Here is a 20589-nt window from a genome sequence, read left to right as displayed (position 1 = left end):
AAGCGTGTTGGTGTGAGCCAGAAGCACACTTGTCACTCTTCACCTGTTTGACTTATGGGCAAGCCTGGCCAAGACAGTGTCCCACCAGTGGATGGGGCATGTGAGCGAGGTGATCCTTCTGGAGTTGTAAGTGAGGTGGTTGCGCCTCACCTCGGATCACAGCCTGACTGTACATGCAGTAAGAGTGGGGCTGGGTCTCAGCAGCATTTTGAAAACCTGTATTGATTAGTTTGATATTTCATTGGTGTTTTATTGGGCAAAGACTGTAAATAAACCCAATAGCTATCTGCTGTTATAAGTTAAGGTTTTGGTCCTAAGGAAGAGAAGCAGAGCAAGTGTTCTTAGCTGTCCCTTTCAGTTCTTGTAATAGGAGGTTCTTTTCCAGGCAGGGTTCTCTGAATTAATTTTTTTCTTTCTTTAGTCTTCCTTCCTTCGGCAGAGAGGAAATATCAGATGAGACTGCATGAACTTTTGATGCTGGCATCTATGGAAATGAAGAAAGACAGGCAACGTCCATGTTGCGGTGGCTGTAGCAATATCTCACGCCTATGAAATGCTCACCTAGGGTTACACTGCCAGCAGAGGGAGCTTTTGACCTTTGTAGAAGGAAAGCCTGCAGAACACAACCTTTGTTCTGTTCTCTCTGAAAGGTGCTGATTTGTCTGTCCTGTAGCTGGTGGCCTCTTGCCACTAAGAACAGTCAAAAGTCTATCTCAGAAGAGAACTTTCCTTTTCATTTAACAGGAGGAGGATTTAGTCTATACAAAAAAGCATGCTTTCAGGATTTTTAGCATCTCAAACAGAAATAGGAAAGGGTGGATGAAAACCAGAGTGGTTTGGTGCTCAGGCCAGTGCTGGGGCAGACACGGAGGAGTTGCTTGCTGTGTGAAATAGCTACTTGTGGTTGAAAAACCCTAATACGTAAACACTGTGGCACCTGCGTGCAATTTCAGATCAGACATACCACATTCTCTGTTAGTGTTTTTTCCAAGCTCCAAAGGTTTCTGTTAAATTGCATTCACTCAGAAGTTTTTCTCCTTGTTTCTCTCTTCACCAGGTCGTTTGGGGTGGTTTTGTGGGAGCTGCTGACAGGAGAGATTCCCTACAAGGACGTGGACTCTTCAGCCATCATCTGGGGAGTGGGCAGCAACAGCTTGCACCTTCCTGTTCCTTCCACCTGCCCTGATGGCTTCAAAATCCTCATGAAGCAGACCTGGTAAGGGCTGGAATCCTGCACTGCACAGACCTAGGACTAGCTCCCAGCTCCTTCTGAACTCCCAGTAAAACAGATGAAACTGGGGTCAAGGGGGGAACATTGAGCCCAGAGCATAGGGCTCTTAAATACCTCAGACTTGTCATGGGAGTTTTAACATTTTGGATTCTGCTTCTTCATGGGTAGGGAGCCCAAAAAGATGCTTGGAGCTTAGAGGTAGTGGAAGGAGAGCTGTCTGGTTTGTCGGATGTACAGGGGAGGGAAGGGACGGACTGTAGGGCGAAGTAATCGAACAGGAGAGGAGTGGGGAGCAGAGCTTGATGGGAGCCCCTGCAGGGTGACAGCTACCCAGGAGCTGCCTGTCCAGTGTGGGTCGGGAGCAGGCAGCATGAAGGTTGTCTTTGGTAGCCTCCACAGAGGTGGTTGCCTTGTCACAGCAAAGCAGGTGACAAAGGTGGGAAGAGAAAGGAGCTGGAAGGAAAGCAGGGGTAAGATTTCTTAAAGCTGGCTACGGTGTGAAAGCGGATGACTTTTCACTCAAAGTGACCTGCAAGCAACTGGCTTTTGAACTGGACAAAGAAGTCAAGCTTTCTTTACAAAACCAGGATTTTACAGGTAGAGATATGGAAAATGCTTTCTCTTTGTAATTGCATCATGACACAGATTGCAAGTGCTCTTCCAGCATTTTCCCATCCCTTGAGTTTTGCTAGCCATCCTCCTCCTGGCACAAAGGGCAAAATGGGCCAGAGGAGCTGTGGATCTCTTCAAGCAGCTGTTTACCCCCATGCCCCTGCGCGGCAGTGGGTCCTGCTGTTGCAGTATCGGTGTTGGGAGGGGCTCTGCCTGCCTGTGCTTTCACGTGTGGCCGCAAAGGCAGGAAGGGCTTTGGGGGGCTCTCAACATCCAGTACTTACACTCGGATCCCCACCTAGTGGAAGCAGGTGGTTTGGGGCAGAGAGGTGGTTGGAGTGGCTGTTTCTTGTGCTAAGCGCTGCAATCCATGCAGAGTCTGGCGGGTTGAGTCTTGAAGCTTGAGTGCTGTTCTCTTCTCAAAGATACAAACGGGTTTGTGCTTGAACATGGTCTTACAGAGGCGTTCAGTGGATTACAGTACTGTGTAGGCACATGTACCACGTGGCAACGCTTGGAGTTTATAAACATCTTGTGTTGTAGAATGTCAGTTATCATTTCTACTAGATTGAGTATTCCTGTTAGGAAATCTGAAAATTAATGGGATAATGAGCTGAGATCTGTTTCTTCTTGACAGACAAGTTAGAACAGTTTCAGTTTGCATCCTACCTTTTACTTTGTAATCAACTTTCCCTTTTTAAGTGGTTTTCATCTCTACTCATTCCTTCAGCATGGATCATCACAACCCAAAAACTGAACACAAAAAACCTCTAGCGCAATAAACTTATATTCAGCCAAAGAGAAAACCAGAAAAGTTCCTTTGCTGTAATCTGTCAGATTCATAGAACACATTCTAGTGAGAAACCCTTTCAGATAGGCAGGAGGAGCCAGCAGTGTTAACCTCATCTCATGCTGGCGTTTTTGTCTGTTCTGCTCCAGGCAGAGCAAGCCCCGGAATCGTCCCTCCTTCCGGCAGACTCTGATGCACCTGGATATTGCATCTGCTGATGTGCTGGCTACTCCTCAGGAAACCTATTTCAAGTCACAGGTAACTGGAGAAGGGCTCTAGCCCATGAGTACCAGAGTTAGCATCTGGTTTCAGAGGCCACGTCGTGTGCAGCTAAAGGCCAGATCCATGATTTCAGTTTGATTCCTGGGGAGAAGTGAACTGATGGGTGTCTTAAAATCTTTTACCCAAGCTTTCACAGAGAGATCTGCCAGTGTCAGCCTGAAACTCAGCGTTGTCTCATTGGCTTTTCCCTGGGGCTGCTGCAATAGAAACGGCTGCGTTTGTAGTGGAGATGAGCAGGGCAGCCATCGGGACAAGGGGCTGTCATGGGGCAGGGAGATTCCTCTGAGTCCTACCCAGGGAGCTACTATCTGCTCCCAAGGAGGGGATGAGGATGAACCCACCTCCAGTACCCAGGATCCATGCACTCTTGGGGTGTATCTGAGGAAGTGGGTGCGTTTATTGAAGCTGCATGAACCAGGGCTTCAAGGGGCAAGTAGAGTTCCTATCGCCCCAATGACATCATCTCAAATCATAAGCCTTTGTTTGCTTTAAATGTCAAAAGGGAAGAAAATGTTGTATTAGGATAGAAAGAGCTTTAGGAATTTTTACAAGTATTTTTTTAGACAATGCAGATATGTTTTAAATTGTTTAATTGGAGCTCAAAACAGGAGACGACATTTGAAAGTGCTGAAACTAAACATGCTGCAGTGTTGTTACCCAAAATACTTAAGCTAACGAAAACACACTTCCAACCCAAACCTGTAATTTTCTGCAGATACAAAGAAGGTTGCCTGAGAGTTTTTCTTTGGTGCAACCAGGGATCCTAATCCTTTGTAAATGCCTGAAAGTAAATTGCTTCCCTAGGCTGAATGGCGAGAAGAAGTGAAGAAACATTTTGAGAAGATTAAAAGCGAAGGCACTTGTATCCACCGGCTAGATGAGGAATTGATTCGCCGTCGAAGAGAAGAGCTGAGGTCTGTTGACAGTCTTTTATGTTTACTGCTCACTTTTGCCACTCAGCCTTCTCTTCTCTACCTCCCTCAGCTTCACGGAGCATGTGATCCAGCCCCTGGCTGTTTTCATGCTCCTCTTGTACTAAGGACCCCAAAACAGAATTCAGTAGTCCTGGTGGCATAAATTTGGGCAGCCCAAAGTCCTCATGAGTTGTAAACTGAAGTTCTCACTGGCCTCGGGCACTGCTGGGCTGAGGGAAAGCTACAGAGAGAGAAACGGTGGAAACTGTCCCTGCTCTGGTGAACAGTTTGCTCCAGGAAAGAGGGGCAAAGGCTGTGTGGTTACCAGGAAATATTTCTTCCCAAGTTTTGATGTTTCTGATAACGCTGGAGCAGATACATGCAGCTCAGTGGAAAATGCAGCAGTGCAGTTTGCCGTGAGCTTTCTCTGCTCTGATACTTTCATTGGATTAGTTATTCCCAGAGAAGTGAACGCACTCCCAGTGCACTGAGATTCTTTTTGAACGTTAGACCAACTTAAAAATGAAAGCAAAGTGTTTATTTAAGAAAGGAAGTTGTTATCGTTTGTGATACATATTTGCAGATAGAGTTATGACAGAGAAACATAAACCACCAAGTAGCAGTTCCGTGTCAAACCTAAGAGGCCAAAGGAAGCCTTGTTCAGCCACTGTGATGTGGTTGTTGGTCAGTGTTTCGTGGCCCTGGGGAGCTTTTGGTGGTCACATCTTTCAGCTGTGGTCCAAGACGTCCTCTGCAAGTATCTTGTAGCTGTAGGGGCATCTTGCTTTTTATGGAATACACAGAGATGACTTCATCCCCTGTCTCTTTAGAATCTGGCTTAGACCCTTCTCTGTGCAAACAGGATGATCAGGGCTTGGCCAAAGGGTTTGCGGGTGCACGTGAGGCATTTGCAGCTCCTCTAGTGAGAAGAGTTGCTGCTCTTCCAAGACTGTTAAATGCTTTTTGTATCATATCATGAGTCATTGCTGTATCAAGCTCTTAATTGTCATTCACAGTTAGCTCGTTCTAGGCTTCAGTGCAATGCAGCAGTCAAATCTGACTTTTCTGAAACACCTGTACTTTTCCTTACTCTCCTCTCTTGGTCCATGGGCATCAGATTGTAGAATAACGACTTTTCTGTTTTGCAGACATGCGTTGGATATCCGTGAACACTATGAAAGGAAGCTGGAGCGAGCCAATAACCTATATATGGAGCTCAGCGCTATAATGCTGCAGCTGGAGGTCCGTGAGAAGGAGCTCATAAAGTATGTATCTCTGGGCATAACAGCATGCCACATGTGTGGAGGTGAAAAGCAGCGCTTCGTTTCTAAACTGTGTAGTGGCACTGGTAGATTTAGCATCCCCTGACAAACCTCCAGGTGAAGAAAGAGCTGGCAAGCAGAGAGAGAACCCTGAAGAGCAGATTGCTGCAGACCCCTTAGTGCACGTATGCTTATCCAGTGTTTACCAACTGAGAGAAAGGTACCTTTCTCATTTGGTGCTGGCATCCTTTGGCCCCTTTGTAGAGAGAAAAGTAGTGCTGTGTCTCAACGGTGTGTCAGGGCCCTGTCCCAGCTGCCTGATCTCTGTGGAGAGAATTTGGAAGATGCCTGTGTCCTTTCCCAGAATGGCAGGTTGTGTTGCACCCAGGCACAGTGGAGAAACGGGTGTGCGGCGTGCTCACAGCGAGGCTGTCTTTCTCTCCAGCAGGAGCTGCAGTTGCACAAAGAAAGAACTGATCAGGGTGTTCTTTTTTCTTCCCTAATGTTTCAGGAGGGAACAAGCAGTGGAAAAGAAATACCCTGGGACGTACAAACGCCACCCAGTCAGACCAATAATCCACCCCAATACAGTGGAGAAGCTGATGAAGAGGAAAGGGGTCTCCCATAAACCAGGCAGCCAGACCAAACGGTAAGAAGGAACAGCCTCATTCTGTGCCAGGAACCAGTGGTGGATCCCTACCAAGAGGAGCAGGCACCTGACTTCCCTTTGGCTCTCATGGCAGCACAGGACAAGCCAAAGGGGTGTTCAGTCTTGGGTCTAGTCCGATCCTCAGAACCAAAGTTGTTTTAATTATCTTAAGGTAAAAGAGGTGGATCCTGCCATCCCTTCTGCCTGGGCAGCTCTCTGGAACCGTTTGGTCCATATGATTTTTTTTCACAGCCAATGGTGCTTTGACCGGAGGTACTTAATGTATGTCTTGTTCCAGACTGTCCGAGCAAAGAGCGTTTAGGTCGTCCTTGACTTAAGCAGTAATAAGCAGGGTCAAGGTCTGTGGAAATCAGCCGGTCCTGAAGGAGGATGGATTCATTGTTGGGGAATTAAACAGGGATTTGAGATGTGGGAGTTCGCTCTGTCCTTTTCGGCTGTTCGTCTTCTGCATTTCTTTCAGAAAGTGAGAAGTTCCTTTTTTCCAAGGAGCTCTCTATTTTGTTCTTCCCATTTCTGGGATTTCCAGGAGTTAGTCCTGATTAACAGTGAGTAATCATTTCTGAATTAATATCCACATGTGCCTGTGAAATGAGCAGGCTGATAACCATCAGCAGATTGGGACCCTGTTGTGCTGAGCATTGTGTGTGTGCATAGAGAGAGATGTACCTTACACCAAGGTCTACAGAGGGAGTTGTTTTGGGAGCAGAACATCCAAATAGGAGTGGAAAAAGCCGAGTATATGTCAGATACCGATCAAGCAGTGAAATGAGCGTAGGGCATGATGGGCTGAATGGAAAGGACATTGATCAGAGAAGAGTAAATGCAGAGGTCAAACAGCTGAAGGGGCGGAAATCTTATGGATTTTAGAAAGCAGAGTGTGCTTGTGGCTGCAGCTGCCTCTTCACCCCGGCTGCGAGCCAGTGATTTTTTCTTAGTTTGTGGTTTAATGTGTAACTCCTGCTCCCAGGCCGGATCTGCTGAAGTCGGAGGGCATACCCAGCACAGAAGCAGCATCCAATGGCTCACCAGTCTCAGGGAGTCCCAAAATGTCCACACCGAGTGGCAAAAGCCGCTATCGCAGTAAGCCACGCCACCGCCGAGGGAACAGCAAAGGCAGCTACAATGATTTTGCAGGGATCTTGAAAAACCAGCCAGTGCAAGATGATGCACCCCCATCTCCACCCCATAATCATTCTCCTCATCCCAGCCTACCCCAGCCTGGCCACAGCCATCCCCATGGCCATCACTCAAGGCTTCATGCCCATGGACAAGATATTGCAAACTGCGCGAACAACCTAAGGTACTTTGGCCCTGCAGCTGCGCTGCGGAGCCCTCTCAGTAACCACGCTCAAAGGCAGATGTCTGGTTCCAGTCCCGATCTCATCTCTGCTGCTATGGAAGTGGATTGCCGAAGGAATCTGGAGAGCAAAGAGAGCAAAGCTGATCACTGGGAGTGTTGCAAAACAGTTCCATATGATTCCTGCCTTCAGTGCAGGGGAGAGGACAGCAGTCAGGTACAGATTTCATCTGCAGAAACAGGGATGAGCCGTTCCCAGTCACCAACATCTATTTCCCTGTATGAAAACGTGCAGTTTATTTCGAAATTGGAGGAGGAGGGCTTCAGCAGCTCGAAGTCAGCATCCGCCCTGGGCACTCCGCAGCACATGGCTTCCTCGGTCCTGCCATGCAAAGCAAGGCCCCTTCAAAAGGTAAGGACAGCGAGCAGTGGTGTGAAAAGAACCAAAGCTTGCTCCTCTTTTCCCTCTCTGCCAGCAGGAGGTGTGTGCCACAGAGGTGTGGCTGGGTACAGGATGGCAGCAAAGCAGTGTTCGTGCGCATAGCAGTGGAATTACTTGTACAACTTTATCTTAAAGAAATCACACTGATCTGAACTTTGCTTTGTGATGTGGACATGCTTTTAAAGTGGAATTCTGTAGGCACGTCACAGTGTCCTGCTGATAAGGAGGGCTGTCAAACGGGGTTTAGGCAGGGCCTAGTTCTCTGTTGCTTGCAGTTTTAGCCTGTTGTTGTTTGAGCTGGAACTTGCTCTACTTAATTTTTATTGTTGAGACAGTCTCAAACTGTTTGCAAGCCTTTCTCAAAACAAAGGAAGAGGTAAGTGAATTATTTCAGTGATGCGTCATGTAACAGTTTCATTAAGAATCTTCAGCGCTTCTGTGCCTCCGAACAGAAATCCAGCGTTTGCCATAGCCATGCCTTTTCCTGTGCTGACCCCCTTTGGCTGAAAGTCACAGCTCACATGTGTTTTGTGAAGATTTTGCAAGTCAAAAACTTTATGGTGCAGTTGTAGAGGAACAGTTCTTAATTCCTCTTGTTTCCATGCAGGTGGGAAGAGAAGTAGGAACCAGTCTGAGTGGAGTTCAAAGAGCAGAAAAACTGGGCCAGGGTGGAAAAGTGAAGGAAAAGAGCATGAGTACCAGTGTGGTTTGGGCCCCCACTGAAGGAAGAAGGAGCTCATCGTACAAGAGGATGGGATGAGATGAAGGCTGACTCTGAATGAGGGGTTGGCAGGTGGGATAGGATAGGAGGAGGATGTAAAAACCAAGAGAGCAGGGGTGGATTTGAATGGGAAAAGGCTCTGTGCTCAATGGTGAGGAGAACTGAACAAAACTCAAGTTTTCCTGGTTAGTGAAACCCACCAGCAAAGACTGTGTCACCCCCATCCTGCTCTGTGATGAGCTCATGTGGAAGAGAGTCAAATCTGTAAACCAAGAGTGCCAGAAACTAAACTCTGTAATTTATGTGGATTTCGGTATGATACTAATTACTGGGCTTGCTTCTGTAAAAATCCGGAACGTTGTGTGCTCAGTGTCTGCTAGAGCACTCCAGTGGATTTCACAGTCCATCATTCCAGATTCGGAAACAGCAGTGTTAAGACTGCCTAAAAGAATCTCCTGGTTAGGAGGTGTTTGAGATGGCTTTTGCTGACATGCAGGTTATTTTCTTGTCTGGATTGTTGCATGCCGTTGATACAGCAACTTTGTCCCGGAGGACCAAGAGGCAGCCGTTGGTTCATGCTTGTGCTTTCACGCATGTGACACTGTTCTTGTCCTTGTTTTCTGCCAGAGCGGTGATGACTCTTCAGAAGAGGAGGAGGGCGAAGTAGACAGTGAAGTGGAGTTTCCGCGTAGACAAAGGTAAAGGGCAAACTCACTCCACTCTCTCGTTGGTGGGGCAAAGCTCAGGAGGAGAACTGTTGTAGCAGCACACACTGGCATGGAAACTGTGGGAGGTGCTGGCAAGAGAACAGCATCGTGTCCAGTGCATTCAGTCTGCCCCTGGTGGTCCTTCACATGCACTCACTGTTTCAGCACATGCCGAGGTGTTTTTTTCCCAGCACAGCTTTGCTGCAGGCTCTTTGTAACTCAACTTGATAACATCATTCAGCATATAAAAATCAGCTTCTGCACAGGATCAGATTTACTGGATGCTGGGACCCTTTCTAATGTTGTTAACTGTTGCTGCTGTGGGTCTGGCTCTGGCGTCCTCATAGTGGAGTTCAAGTAGGATTGCAGTCCTAGGTGACAACACCGCAGGTCAAATTCGGTGGCATTGCCTGTAAAAATATAAAGCTTTGAGTGTTCCTACCTAAGCATATGGAATGGCAGGCTTTACAGTCCTGTGCTCGGGAAAGAGATCATGGAATTGGTGCTGTAGCTTTATGAAAGCACCTGCCTGAAGTGCAGAAAAGATCCAGTGGGCAAACAGGTTAAGGGGTGTTAGGAAAGGAGCAGAAGAGAAAATAAAAGCTGCTCTGCTGTTGTATTCATGCAAGGCACAGCTGAAGCTTGAATCCTAAATGCCACCTTCATTGCCCCAGCTCAGAGACTGTGATAGAATTTGAAAAGGTACAAAGAGGTATGACAAAAATGGTTAGACATGGCTTCTGTAGAAGAAGAGATTAAATCTGTGAGAAATCTTTGTCTGGGAGGAGGAGGAGCAGTACTGGAGGTGCATGAAATAGTGAGTTATGTGTAGAAAATATGCAAGGAGTGATTGCTCACATTCATATTTGGGGACACCTAGAGAAGCAAACAGCAGGTTTAAAATGAACAGAAAGGGCTTTTTCCATCCAGACCATTTTCAGGTGTGGAGCTTATTGTCAAGGCATGCTGTGGAAGTCAAAATAAACAAGTCATAAGTGTTAAATTGATGGAGTTAGATCCATCAGTGGCTGCTGGGTCCATCAGCTGGTCTTAATCTCCAGCTCAGAAGTCTGACCTGCTGAAAAGTACAAACCAGGAAGATATGCCAGGAGAAAGCAGGCTCTGTCTGCACACTCTGTTCTCATCCTTTTCTCAGATAATTTCTTCCTTCCCAGGGCTGACATACAGTTTTTGTTTGGTTGTGGTTGCTTCTTTGATTTACTAAAATGGAAGACAAAATTCTTTCCTGAATTTGATGTCATGACCAGTCATGGGTCTCCTGGCATGTTCTGTTAGCTGATATCTTGTGCCATTACTGTTGAATCCTCACATGAGGCAATTTCTACATTCACAGAATCACTAAGTTGGAAAGGACCCACTGGATCATCGAGTCCAACCATTCCTAACAATCCCTAAACCATGCCTGCCAGCACCTCATCCACCTGTCCCTTAAACACCTTCAGGGAAGATGACTCAACCTCCCTGGGCAGCCTCTTCCAGTGCCCAATGACCCTTTCTGTAAAAAAATTTTTTTCCTAATGTCCAGCCTGAACCTCCCCTGGCGGAGCTTGAGGCCATTCCCTACTTTAATTCCCTAAAGTAGCATTTGGTACCATTCAGGTAACCATAACTTTATTTTCTGAGCGCATGTACCCAAATTCCAGCCTGGCTGTTGTGATTGCTGTCCAGAGATGCAGATATTCAAAGCTGAAGTAGCTTGAACTCTGTTAGATCCTTTATTTAGGAAAACAGACTGTTAAGAGAAAATACACGCCAGGGCAGGTCAGCTAATATGAACGTCTGGCAGATAAGACCAGATAAGGACAGGAGAATCTAAAGATACAGATCTTAAACTACATAATTTAAAAGGTGGTAGATTTCCATAGCTCCAAGATATGAAAGGCAGCCCAACACTTTGCAGAGCTCTTGCTGCCAGCCTTGCAGAGCAGTTACGACTCAGCTGGAGATGATGTTTTTGGGGTGGGAACAGGCTCTTGGAGAAGGTGATGTAAAGCCTTTCCTAGGGATAGTTCCTGTTGTCATAGAATCGCAGAATGGTTTGGGTTGGAAGGGACCTCAAAGCCCATCCAGTCCCACTGCCTGCCATAGGTAGGGACATTTCCCACTGGATCATGGGCTCCAAGCCCCATGCAACCTGGCCTTGAACCCCTCCAGGGGTGGGGCAGCCACCACTGCTCTGGGCAACCTGGGCCAGGGCCTCCCCACCCTCACAGCAAAACATTTCTCCCTAAGATCTCATCTCAATCTCCCCTCTTTCAACTGAAAACTGTTCCCTTCGTCCTTTTGCTGCACTCCCCACTCTCACTCCTGCACTGATCAAGAGCCCCCTCCCCGGCTTTCCTGTAGGCCCTGTCTTTTGCTCAAAGAGACTTTTGGAATGTTCAAGCCCTCAGCCCAGTGCGGAGAAGTGAGCAGGCAGATTTGTGTGTGCTGTACCTGAGCGATATATGCCATGGGAACAGGGTTGAGCAGCCTGGGCTACCTGTTACAGCGAGCGACCCCATTTGTGTTGTGCTGAAGATGCCAGGTGAAAGTACAGGTGTGAAAATCTGCTGGGATCTGTTTGAACAGTAGCACTGCGCTGGTTTGCTGGCTCATTCCTCATCTGCGTGGCAACAGTGTGGGCAGAAACCTGTCCACAGAAAAGCCGTAACTTCCCTGTCAGGAGTGGGCTCCTGGGCCTAGTGGGGTCTGTTGAGGCGGTGTGTGGCAGAGTAGCCAGACACAGCACCTGGGAAATGGCTTTTCCTTTGCAATCAGAGGCACTGAAGTACAAGCTGAACGCTGATCTTCTCTCCTGGTCTGCAGACCTCACCGCTGCATTAGTAGCTGCCAGTCCTACTCAACCTTCAGCTCGGAGAACTTCTCTGTCTCAGATGGAGAGGAGGGGAACACAAGCGATCATTCAAACAGCCCGGATGAGCTGGCCACCAAGCTGGAAGATGAGCTGGCTGAGAAGCTAGAGGACATGCTGTCCCAGACTCCAGAGATCCCCATTGAAATCTCTACCCAGTCCGATGGGCTTTCAGACAAAGAGTGTGCCGTGCGGAGAGTCAAGACTCAGATGTCTCTGGGCAAGCTTTGTGCAGATGAACACGGCTGTGAGGTAAGTTTAGTAATGCCCTCTTTCTTCCATTGAATGAAAATAGATGCCGTGGAAAGGAATCCACGGGCCAGGAAGTTGGATGACAGCTTAGGAGATGCTGTGGTAGATATCCTACAGCAAAGCAACTTCTTACATTCCCAGCCTCTCTCACACTCTGCCCAATGAGTGGATGGGGGAAAGCAGCACAAAGCTGAACATAATTTGTTGGTAAGGATGAGTGTGATGTCAGGAGACCATTGGATTTGTCACATTGAGTAGGATAAAAAACAGCATGTAAAGTAAATAATGAAGTGGAAAGGATAAATCTGCCTTCCTCAAACTTACCCATTGACAGCCTTGCTGACGAAGCTGGAAAGATTTTCTTCCTTTTGCTGTTCCTCAGATGTTTTGGAGAGGAAGGGCGGAACCTGCTGCACTGTCTGCTCGTAACTCCATCAGTGTTTGTGGTGCCCGACCAAATATTATTGTGCTGTCCCCACGTTGAGGGAAGATGAGTGACCTTTGGTGGGGTGCCTGTGTTGCTGCCATCTCCTGTGTGCTGCCAGTGTCTCCTTCTCTGGTGGTGACCTCTGCCTGTCTGCTCTTGCAGGCTGGGATGGTGTGGTTGATCCACAGTGCAGGAATATTGCTCACCTCTTCCCTTTTCCTTTTGCTTTGCAGAACCCAGCACAGTTTGGAGAATCAGACTGTGACTCTTCTGAAGGGGAGTGTTCTGATGCCACAGTCAGGACCAATAAGCCCTGCAGCTCTGCTACTTGGTAATACAGATCTCCCCACAGCTTCCTGACACTGGCATTTTGATTTCTCTGAGATTCTACTTCATTCCCCTTCATCACACTTTACAGGAAGAGAAGATGCTTCTCCTTCCCACCCCAGGAGTGATTTGCAATAACCCGAATCTCTGGAAAATGTCCAAATGAAATTAATTCTCTTTAAGCATTTCAATCAAGAATGGCAGGGATGTATTTTATTGAATAATCTAGTTACTGTAACATGGATATTTATTTTTTTGACATTTTAACACTTTTTACTGTAAAGAGTGGATTGTATTTATAGACATACAGACTTGTTGCAAAAAAAAACCACAAACCAGTTCAGAAAGCAAGCACATTATGGAGAAACATCCTGGCTCCTGCCTGGACAGCTTTGTGTGCAGACATGGGGGGATTCTTTTGCTGCTTTCACAGAGGACCAGGCCTTGTGGCCCTGAAGACTGAAGAACAGATCAAGAAAATGAAACCACTCAGTCTTATCAAGTGAGGAAGAATAAAAAGACTTTACTGTAGGGTAACCTGTGAACAAAGCATATTCAGTATAACCAGCCGGGTCGTTTTTAATCAGAAGTTGGATGTGTTCCTGGAGAAAAGTGGTACTGAGGTGCTAACATCCAGGGTCTTCTGAGTGGATACATCCCCAGGCAGGAATGTAATAGTGGGGTTTATTTTAAGAATTTTTAGTTCCTTTTCTTAATTGGCATTTTGTTGTGCCATCCTGCAAATGTATTCTAACCTCGTCCTCTTGAGAATTGGTCTAAGAGTACTTGTTAACATCGTCCTTGCTTCACTCTGGCAGTGCTGACCCCCAGCTGAGCAGGGGAACCTCTTTGAGATGCAGTGTGCCATTTCCCAGTGTGCTTCCTCCTCTGACCTCCTGTCTGTTTTGGTCCAAGAATCAATTGCAGCAGTGTTGGAAAGGCCAGAATTTGCAAACCGTGGAAAGCACATCCTGCAGAGCTGGAGCGCTGGGGAGGAAACTGGAGACACCTGTACCAGACCTGGAGAAGCAGCCTCTCACCTACAGCAGCATCCATAACCAGCAGTGAGCTGTGTGTGGAGGAGGAAGACTGGGAATCACTGGCCTAGGCAAGAGCATCAGCCCTGCTCTGTCTCCTTACTTGCTGTACGTTCTTGAAAGCACTAACAGCTGCCTGCCCTTCACATCAGGTTTTGTGCAAACGGGTTGCACAGGGAATCTTGATGGTGGCTGTGGCACAGCTGTCCCTCGTGTGTGCCCCGAGGCCTGTGTTTCTCCTTCAAGCTGAAACTCGGCAGGTGAAAGCAAGGGTCGTACCAGTATGTGACAGGCCGAGGCATTTGGCAGACGGGAAAAATTTGTTTTCTGATAGAACTCATAGTGCCTTCCCTTCAAACACTACTCTTCTAAATCCATATTGAAAGAGAACAAAACAATAGAGTATGTTTCCCCCCCACCTTAGTTGATGTCCCCCTGCAAGAGCTTTCCCTCCGCCCTTCCTAGCGTGCTGGCTGGCACGGCTGTGCCATGCGGCTGGCATGTGGCTGCGCTGCCGGGTGCTGCTCCGCAGGCTGGCACGCCAGGCAGAGATGAACGGCAGGAACGGACTGTGGACAGGTACTTCTGTTGCTTCATTTGTTTACATTTTATGTTAAAATATTGGTTTGAATTTAACTGTGGTAACTTATAGCCTCACGGCAAAGCGAAGGAAAATGTCTTACTTATACAGAGAGCAGTATTGTATGAGTTAAATTATCCCGTATTTTTAAATTTCTGTAGCTGGACTACACATAGATGTTAAGTTATGATGTTATTTTATTATTTATTATCATTTCTGTAGATCAGAAGGTTGGCTTCACCGCTAGCACAATTGTAATCTGTTTGTGTGACGTTACCTTCTCCCTGATCACGGGGTGGGAGCAGAGCTGGCCTCGGCCACTGTCAGTGGTTGCCTCTCGTGGTTTCCCAGGATGCTGTGATACTGGGGCAGACAGCCACCAGGGCTGCTCTGAGACGGATGGGTACAGTCAGCTGTGTGGGCCCTGCGATGTTCCTCGTGGTCGATGCTGCAGTTTTACTTCATTTGCCGGTATAGTTGGCAGCCGGAGGTGGCAGGAATTGTGTCTGGGGAGCGGGTGATTTTTGAATTGATCACAAAGTGATTAACTGTCATGAGATCCCCTGGCAAAAGCATCCAAAAGGACAACTGGAGAGGAGGGCAGTGACTCTGGGCAGCAGGTACGAGATCAGGGGTGGCCAGCAGTAGATCCCTGTGGTGGATCACCAGCGCAGGACCAAACTGGCTGCTGAAGAGGAGAGAGAGCGAGCAGCTCGGCCCTGCCTGCAGCAGCAATACTCAGCTCTGGGTGGAGGCAGGATGTGAAGGGGAGGGAAGCTCTTTTCTGGCTTGTTTTGTTTCCTCTCTCTTCCCATCCCTCATTCCTCCTCCCAAATGTTCTCTGTTTCTGGCCAGTGACTGGAGGAGGTGGCAAGGCCAGAGATGGCTTTGCCCTTGTGGTGTGGGATGGGTTTTGGTGTAGAAGTGGTGGTGCAGATGGTTGCTCAAGAGGCTGGAGACCAGGGTGCAGGAATTCAGCAGTGGAGAACTGTGTGCACCTACCACATGTGCACGAGGAAGACCAAATGATTGCGGAGGGGGAGGCTGAGAAGTACCATCGGATGTCCCCCAAGGCAGAGGGTGCCCAGACTCTCCTGTTCAGATGGGGCAGGCTTCCGAAGCTGTTCGCTGCCTGCGGGCAGCACAATGCCTGGAAAAGCAGAGCTGGAGCCTGCAGGCTGCCTGCTGCCCCACCCACTCTGGTTTCTTTACACGCCTGGGCCACTGCACTTTGGGGTTCAGTGTTCCTCCGCGGAGCTGCTGTGTCCTTTTGGGGCTTCGTTTAGGGCTGCTCCCCTTACCCAAACGTGGAGCCCTGGCCCTATGCAGATGTAATCCCAGCCTTCCTGCACACACAGCCCGCGCCCTCGCTGTCTGCGGGCTGCTGTACAGACGTTTTTCTTAGGGAAACCTCCCTGGAACCGCACACAGGTGTACGGGCGCCTCTGCTGCGATTCCTCGCATTTTCTCTCCTGGCAGGGCATGGGGTCGAGGGGTGTAAATCGGCTTCCTCCTTGCAGTAAAACCACGTTTACAGGACAGAAGTAAACCATGGGTTCCCTTCCCAGCACCCCAACTACCCCGGTCCAGTTCTCACGGCTGCTGACAGCTACTGAAAACTAGCCTAGACTCTCTCCCAGAGCTGAATGTCGCCTTCCCCACTGTCGTGTTAACCATTTCATCTTGGCCCGGTGCGGTAGTGTCCATCTCCCTCCTCCCTGCTCTGCAGATTCCTGATATAAACTTGATTTTTTTTGTATTGAACAGTGTACAGTGATGGAAACCAGAATGACTATCAAAGCAAACAATGCATGGAATAAAAAGCCAGTGTACTTCAATGCTTATTGGACTGGTCTGGTGATCTGGAAATGGTTTCTTGTGTGCTTTCGCATAATGTCATGAAGCCTTTTAGAAACTAATGTGACGTTAGTGAGCAGCCTGTTGTTACCTGTCTCTGAGCACAGCCGAACTGGAACCACTGCGAGCTCCGAGTGGCAGGGCAGTCTTGATGGGACACATGGAGCCTAGAAAGCACCTAGGAGTCTCCCTACATTTGCCTTTGCTCTTGGCAAACGAGTGATTTTTGCCATGTGAGCTGGGGGGGTTGAATCTGCAACTGTGACTTCTCATCCTGGGAACCTTGCTGTCCCACTCAGTTCCAGCCCTGGTGGCAAGGAAGGTGCTAAAATGGCTGAAGCATTGCTCTGTCAGCTTCTCTTGGAGTCTCCTTCTCTGGAGATGCTCAAACCCACCTGTTTGCATTCCTGTCCAACTTGCTTTAGCAGGGCCTTGGACTGGATGAGCTCCGGAGGGCCCTTCCAACCCCACCCATTCTATGATTCCCAAGTGCTCTGGAGTCTCCCAGGTGCTCCCTTCTGTGCCACAAAATTTATTTTATCCTCCAGGTGGAGAGCAAAACTTCCAGAGAGCAGAGCATGGAGGTACAAACACCAAAAACCCAGGAGCACAGCATGATTGATCCCCAGGGTCTGCTGTTCTCCAGCAGCTGCGACAGAGCCTACCTGCCCATTTGGAAACTTTCTAGTTACACATTAGCAAATGTGTAGGTCTAAAGGTTCTTCTCAAGGACAGATTGCTGTCAGCCAGGCACATCTTTTCGCCCCTCTCTAGTCTTTGTGGGGAGCAGCACTGACAGCCCCTAGAAGTGACCCTGTGCGTGCTGACATGCGACTGATCCATACAGGCAGCTCACAACTGGTCCCAAATCCTGTGCCCTCTCTTCTCTGGAAGGTGCAAGGCCCCTGAAACATCATTACTCTTTCTCAACTAAGTAGTTGTGCTACTGCGCCCAACAGCACTGCAGGGCGGCATTCGTCATTTCAGGCCAGAAGTGCTCAGTAAGCGTGGGCTGGGCAGCAGGTGTGCCTGGAACTGGGAAATGCCACTGCTGGAGCCGTGAAGAAGCATCGCTGCTGCTGCGGCTCCACAGGGCACACGCTTGCTTCTCTCACAGGGAGCAGGAGGTCCCTGCTGCCGCATCAGCTGCGCCTTCGAGCTGGGCTCACTGGGATGCGCGGGAGACCAAGGGCAGCGCATGACTTGGGCTGGGAGGGGGACCAGGGGGAGAGCAGTGCTTGACCCCCATGTCTGAGAGCTTGGAGGGATTAAGGGGTTCCTATTTATCCTCCTCATGGGATGGTGATGCTCCTGATTGTTTTTTCCATTGCTCATGAGTTTGCTGTGGGCCAGCACACACGATACCCAGGCTGCTTTAAAGGCAAATGAAAGAAGTGTTCACAGAGCCCCCGTGTAGACAGCACTCTCCCTGCAGATACACGCACAGCCAAACATTCATTAAAAGCAAGAACCCTACACCTCCTCTTAGATGAGAAGAACAATTAAAAACTGCAATTGTCCTTGGTCCACAGTGGCACAGAGCATGCAGTGCAGAACCCACAGGAAGAGAAACCTGCAGCTTCTGTGAAGCAGTCCCCACCATCTGGGGCACCTGAGCCATCACGAGTTCTTTTTGCTGTTGAGGACCAGAGCGTGCTTATTGTCATCCAGCTTCAAGTGCTTCTTGCTGTATTTCTTGATGAGGACCCCCGGTATCAAAGCTGCCACAGCCATGGCGAACAGTTTGAGCACTGTGTCCCAGGAGAAAATGGCATCCAAAGAGGTGAGTTCTGACAGGATGGCTCCTGTCTGCACGCAGATGAAATTATACGGGGTAAGACCTAAAAGAGTCAGAGCAAAACCCCAGCTTGTTAGCATCTCCTGTGTAAATGTCACACTGCCCCCTCTGTCAACCCAAGCCTTACCGATGAGAACAGAGAAGAAGAACTGGGACAGAGGGATGTTTAAAATGGGAGCTGAAATATTCAGGAACCAGTTTGGCGTCATGGGGAACAGCCTCAGGAACAGCAGGAAGAAAAATAAACAGCTCCTGTTTTCTTCCACCTGCCAAGAGAAACACTCCAAGCGCTTTCTGCTCTTTGGGCAGCAGTGGCCTCTGTGTGTCTACCAGACTAAAGTGGATTTAAGTTTTCTTCTAACAGGCTGCAATGTAACATCAGTCCTGAACCGAGGAAAAACTGGCACCTTTATTTCTGCATTGTGCCAGCGCCTCCGTGCAGGCAGGAAGATGGGATCAACCTGAACGAGAGGTCAGGAAGGCAGCAGCAGAGCCACCTGCAGCCGCATGGCACGAGGGGTCAGGGCAGTCCTGGAGAAAAGGGCCTTCCGATCAGCCATCAAGGTTGGATGGGCCTTGGGCAGCCTCATCCAGCAGGAGGTGTCCCTGCCCACGGCAGGGGGTGGGACTGGATGATCTTTAAGGTCCCTTCCAACCCAAACCATTCTATGATATCTGTGATTCAACCCGTTCCCTTGCTGCCGCATTCTCTTGGGATCTGGGATTTTCCACGCACCCCCTTTGCCAACAAGGTTGCTCCCGGATGGCATCAAAGCGGCTCCGGCCGACCCATCCCCACGGTGGGCGTTTTTTTCCTTAAATCACCCCAAAAGGCAGCCAATCCCGGGCCGTTCGGGCCGCTCACCTTCCTCTGCAGCAGAGCCACCCGCTCCGGGAAGTAGTGGACGAGGAGCTGCTTGCCGAAGGCCCCGGCGAGCAGGTAGCAGAGCGTGGCTCCCACGGCGGTCAGCGCCGAGCAGAGCGCCAGGGCGGCCCAGGGCCCGAACAGCGCCCCGGCCACCACGTTCTGCGGGCACCGGCAGCGTCTCCTCGGGGCACCCAGCCCCGCCCCCCACCGTACCGGTCAGTGCCCCCAACCCCCTTCTCTGTCCGGTCCCGGTCGGTGTCCGTGCATCCCCCCCGGTGCCTCCCCCCGCCCCCTTCCCTGTTCGGTACCCGTCGGTGCCCGTGCATCCCCCCCGGTGCCCCCCCCACCTTCCCTGTCCGGTACCCGTCGGTGCCCGTGCATCCCCCCCGGTGCCCCCCCCACCTTCCCTGTCCGGTACCCGTCGGTGCCCGTGCATCCCCCTCGGTGCCCCCCCCCCCCCTTCCCTGTCCGGTTCCGGTCGGTGCCCCCCACCCCCACCCGGCTTCCCCCCCCATCATCTTCCCTGTCCGGTACCCGTCGGTGCCCCCCCTCAGTGCCCCGTACCAGGACGCCGGACCCGGGGATGGCGAAGCTCTGCTTGTAGAGGTAGGCGGCGCAGAAGAGCGCGACGGCCGCGCCGCGATGGTGCCGCTGGAAGTCGCGCAGCGCCGCCGCCAGGTCCCGCAGCTCCGCCGCATCCGCCGGGAACCGCAGCGCCCTGCGGGGAGCGGCGGTCACGGCGCCCCGGGCCGGCGCCCCCGCCCCCGCCCCCGCCTCGGCACCCACCTGCCTGCCGGTCCCGCGCCCAGCCGTGCCGACAGCGCCCACAGCGCCGCCGTGGCGGCCGCGAACAGCAACAGCAGCGCCGGCAGCCGCCGCCACATCTCGGCACCGGCGGCCGCGCGCAGGCGCAGGAGAAGCGGGGGCGGGGCCTCGATAGGCTGTGGGCGGGGCTTAGGGAGGGGCTGTGAGTGGCTGTGAATGGCGGAGTGGGCGGGGCTACGAGGCTCTGTGGGAGGGGATGTGATTGGCTCTGAATGTCGGGGGTGGGTGGGGCTGTGGGGCTGGGCCAAGAGAGACTGTGATTGGCCGTGCGTAGCGGAGTGGGCGGGGCTGTGATTGGCTGCGGACAGGGCCAAATCGGGGCTGTGATTGGCTGCGGTCAAAGCTGCGGGCGGGGTGGTGGACGGGGCGGCGGGCGGGGCTGCGGAGGGCTGTGGGCGGGGCTGCGGGCGGGGCTGCGGGCGGGGCGGCTGACGGGGCGGCGGGCGGGGCTGAGGGGAGGGGCTGCGGGCGGGGCTGCGGGGAGGGGCTGCGGGGAGGGGCTGCGGGCGGGGCTGCGGGGAGGGGCTGCGGGGAGGGGCTGCGGGCGGGGCTGCGGGGAGGGGCTGCGGGCGGGGCTGCGGGGAGGGGCTGCGGGAGGGGCTGCGGGGAGGGGCTGCGGGAGGGGCTGCGGGCGGGGCTGCGGGGAGGGGCTGCGGGGAGGGGCTGCGGGCGGGGCTGCGGGGAGGGGCTGCGGGCGGGGCTGCGGGGAGGGGCTGCGGGAGGGGCTGCGGGGAGGGGCTGCGGGGAGGGGCTGCGGGAGGGGCTGCGGGCGAGGCTGCGGGGAGGGGCTGCGGGGAGGGGCTGCGGGCGGGGCT

General features: G+C 51.0%; 2 protein-coding genes across 15 annotated transcripts in view; one reads left to right on the top strand and one right to left on the bottom strand.

Annotated features, from left to right (window-relative positions):
• Positions 1-13039, top strand: part of MAP3K13 (mitogen-activated protein kinase kinase kinase 13) — a 61881-nt gene extending 48842 nt beyond the window's left edge. For 12 of the 13 annotated variants that reach the window (XM_054074020.1, XM_054074018.1, XM_054074028.1 and 9 more), the window contains 10 exons: positions 1058-1216; positions 2783-2891; positions 3720-3829; positions 4978-5094; positions 5603-5740; positions 6729-7470; positions 8849-8919; positions 11758-12055; positions 12716-12813; positions 12901-13039. In XM_054074020.1, the coding sequence (XP_053929995.1) occupies positions 1058-1216; positions 2783-2891; positions 3720-3829; positions 4978-5094; positions 5603-5740; positions 6729-7470; positions 8849-8919; positions 11758-12055; positions 12716-12813; positions 12901-12937 (1879 nt within the window). In that variant the 3' untranslated portion in view covers positions 12938-13039. Of the gene's footprint in view, positions 1-1057; positions 1217-2782; positions 2892-3719; positions 3830-4977; positions 5095-5602; positions 5741-6728; positions 7471-8848; positions 8920-11757; positions 12056-12715; positions 12855-12900 lie in introns of those variants that run through there. The other variant, XM_054074030.1, reaches the window with a different exon arrangement.
• A 3429-nt stretch (positions 13040-16468) lies between these two features.
• Positions 16469-19953, bottom strand: TMEM41A (transmembrane protein 41A). Of its 2 annotated transcripts, XM_054074078.1 has the most exons (5): positions 19736-19892; positions 19514-19667; positions 18947-19108; positions 18209-18347; positions 16469-18124 (listed from the first exon to the last, which is right to left on the bottom strand). In XM_054074078.1, the coding sequence occupies exons 1-5, from the start codon at positions 19831-19833 to the stop codon at positions 17904-17906; spliced, it is 774 nt and encodes a 257-aa protein (XP_053930053.1). In that variant the 5' UTR covers positions 19834-19892; the 3' UTR covers positions 16469-17903. The 2 variants fall into 2 exon arrangements, with proteins under 2 accessions (XP_053930053.1, XP_053930054.1); XM_054074079.1 differs by lacking the exon at positions 18209-18347 and having other exon boundaries at positions 17899-18124; positions 19736-19953.
• Between the last annotated feature and the right edge of the window lie 636 nt (positions 19954-20589).

This window comes from Cuculus canorus, chromosome 9 (assembly GCF_017976375.1).
Source record: "Cuculus canorus isolate bCucCan1 chromosome 9, bCucCan1.pri, whole genome shotgun sequence".
NCBI lineage: Eukaryota > Metazoa > Chordata > Aves > Cuculiformes > Cuculidae > Cuculus > Cuculus canorus.
This window is presented reverse-complemented; position numbering and strand designations above follow the sequence as displayed.

Coding starts and splice junctions, on each gene's coding strand:
- TMEM41A (XM_054074078.1), bottom strand. CDS start 19,833: ATGTGGCGGCGGCTGCCGGCGCTGCTGTTGCTGTTCGCGGCCGCCACG. Junction 19,668..19,735: donor GGCGCGGGACCGGCAGGCAG/GTGGGTGCCGAG, acceptor CGCTCCCCGCAG/GGCGCTGCGGTTCCCGGCGG. Junction 19,109..19,513: donor TCCCCGGGTCCGGCGTCCTG/GTACGGGGCACT, acceptor CGGTGCCCGCAG/AACGTGGTGGCCGGGGCGCT.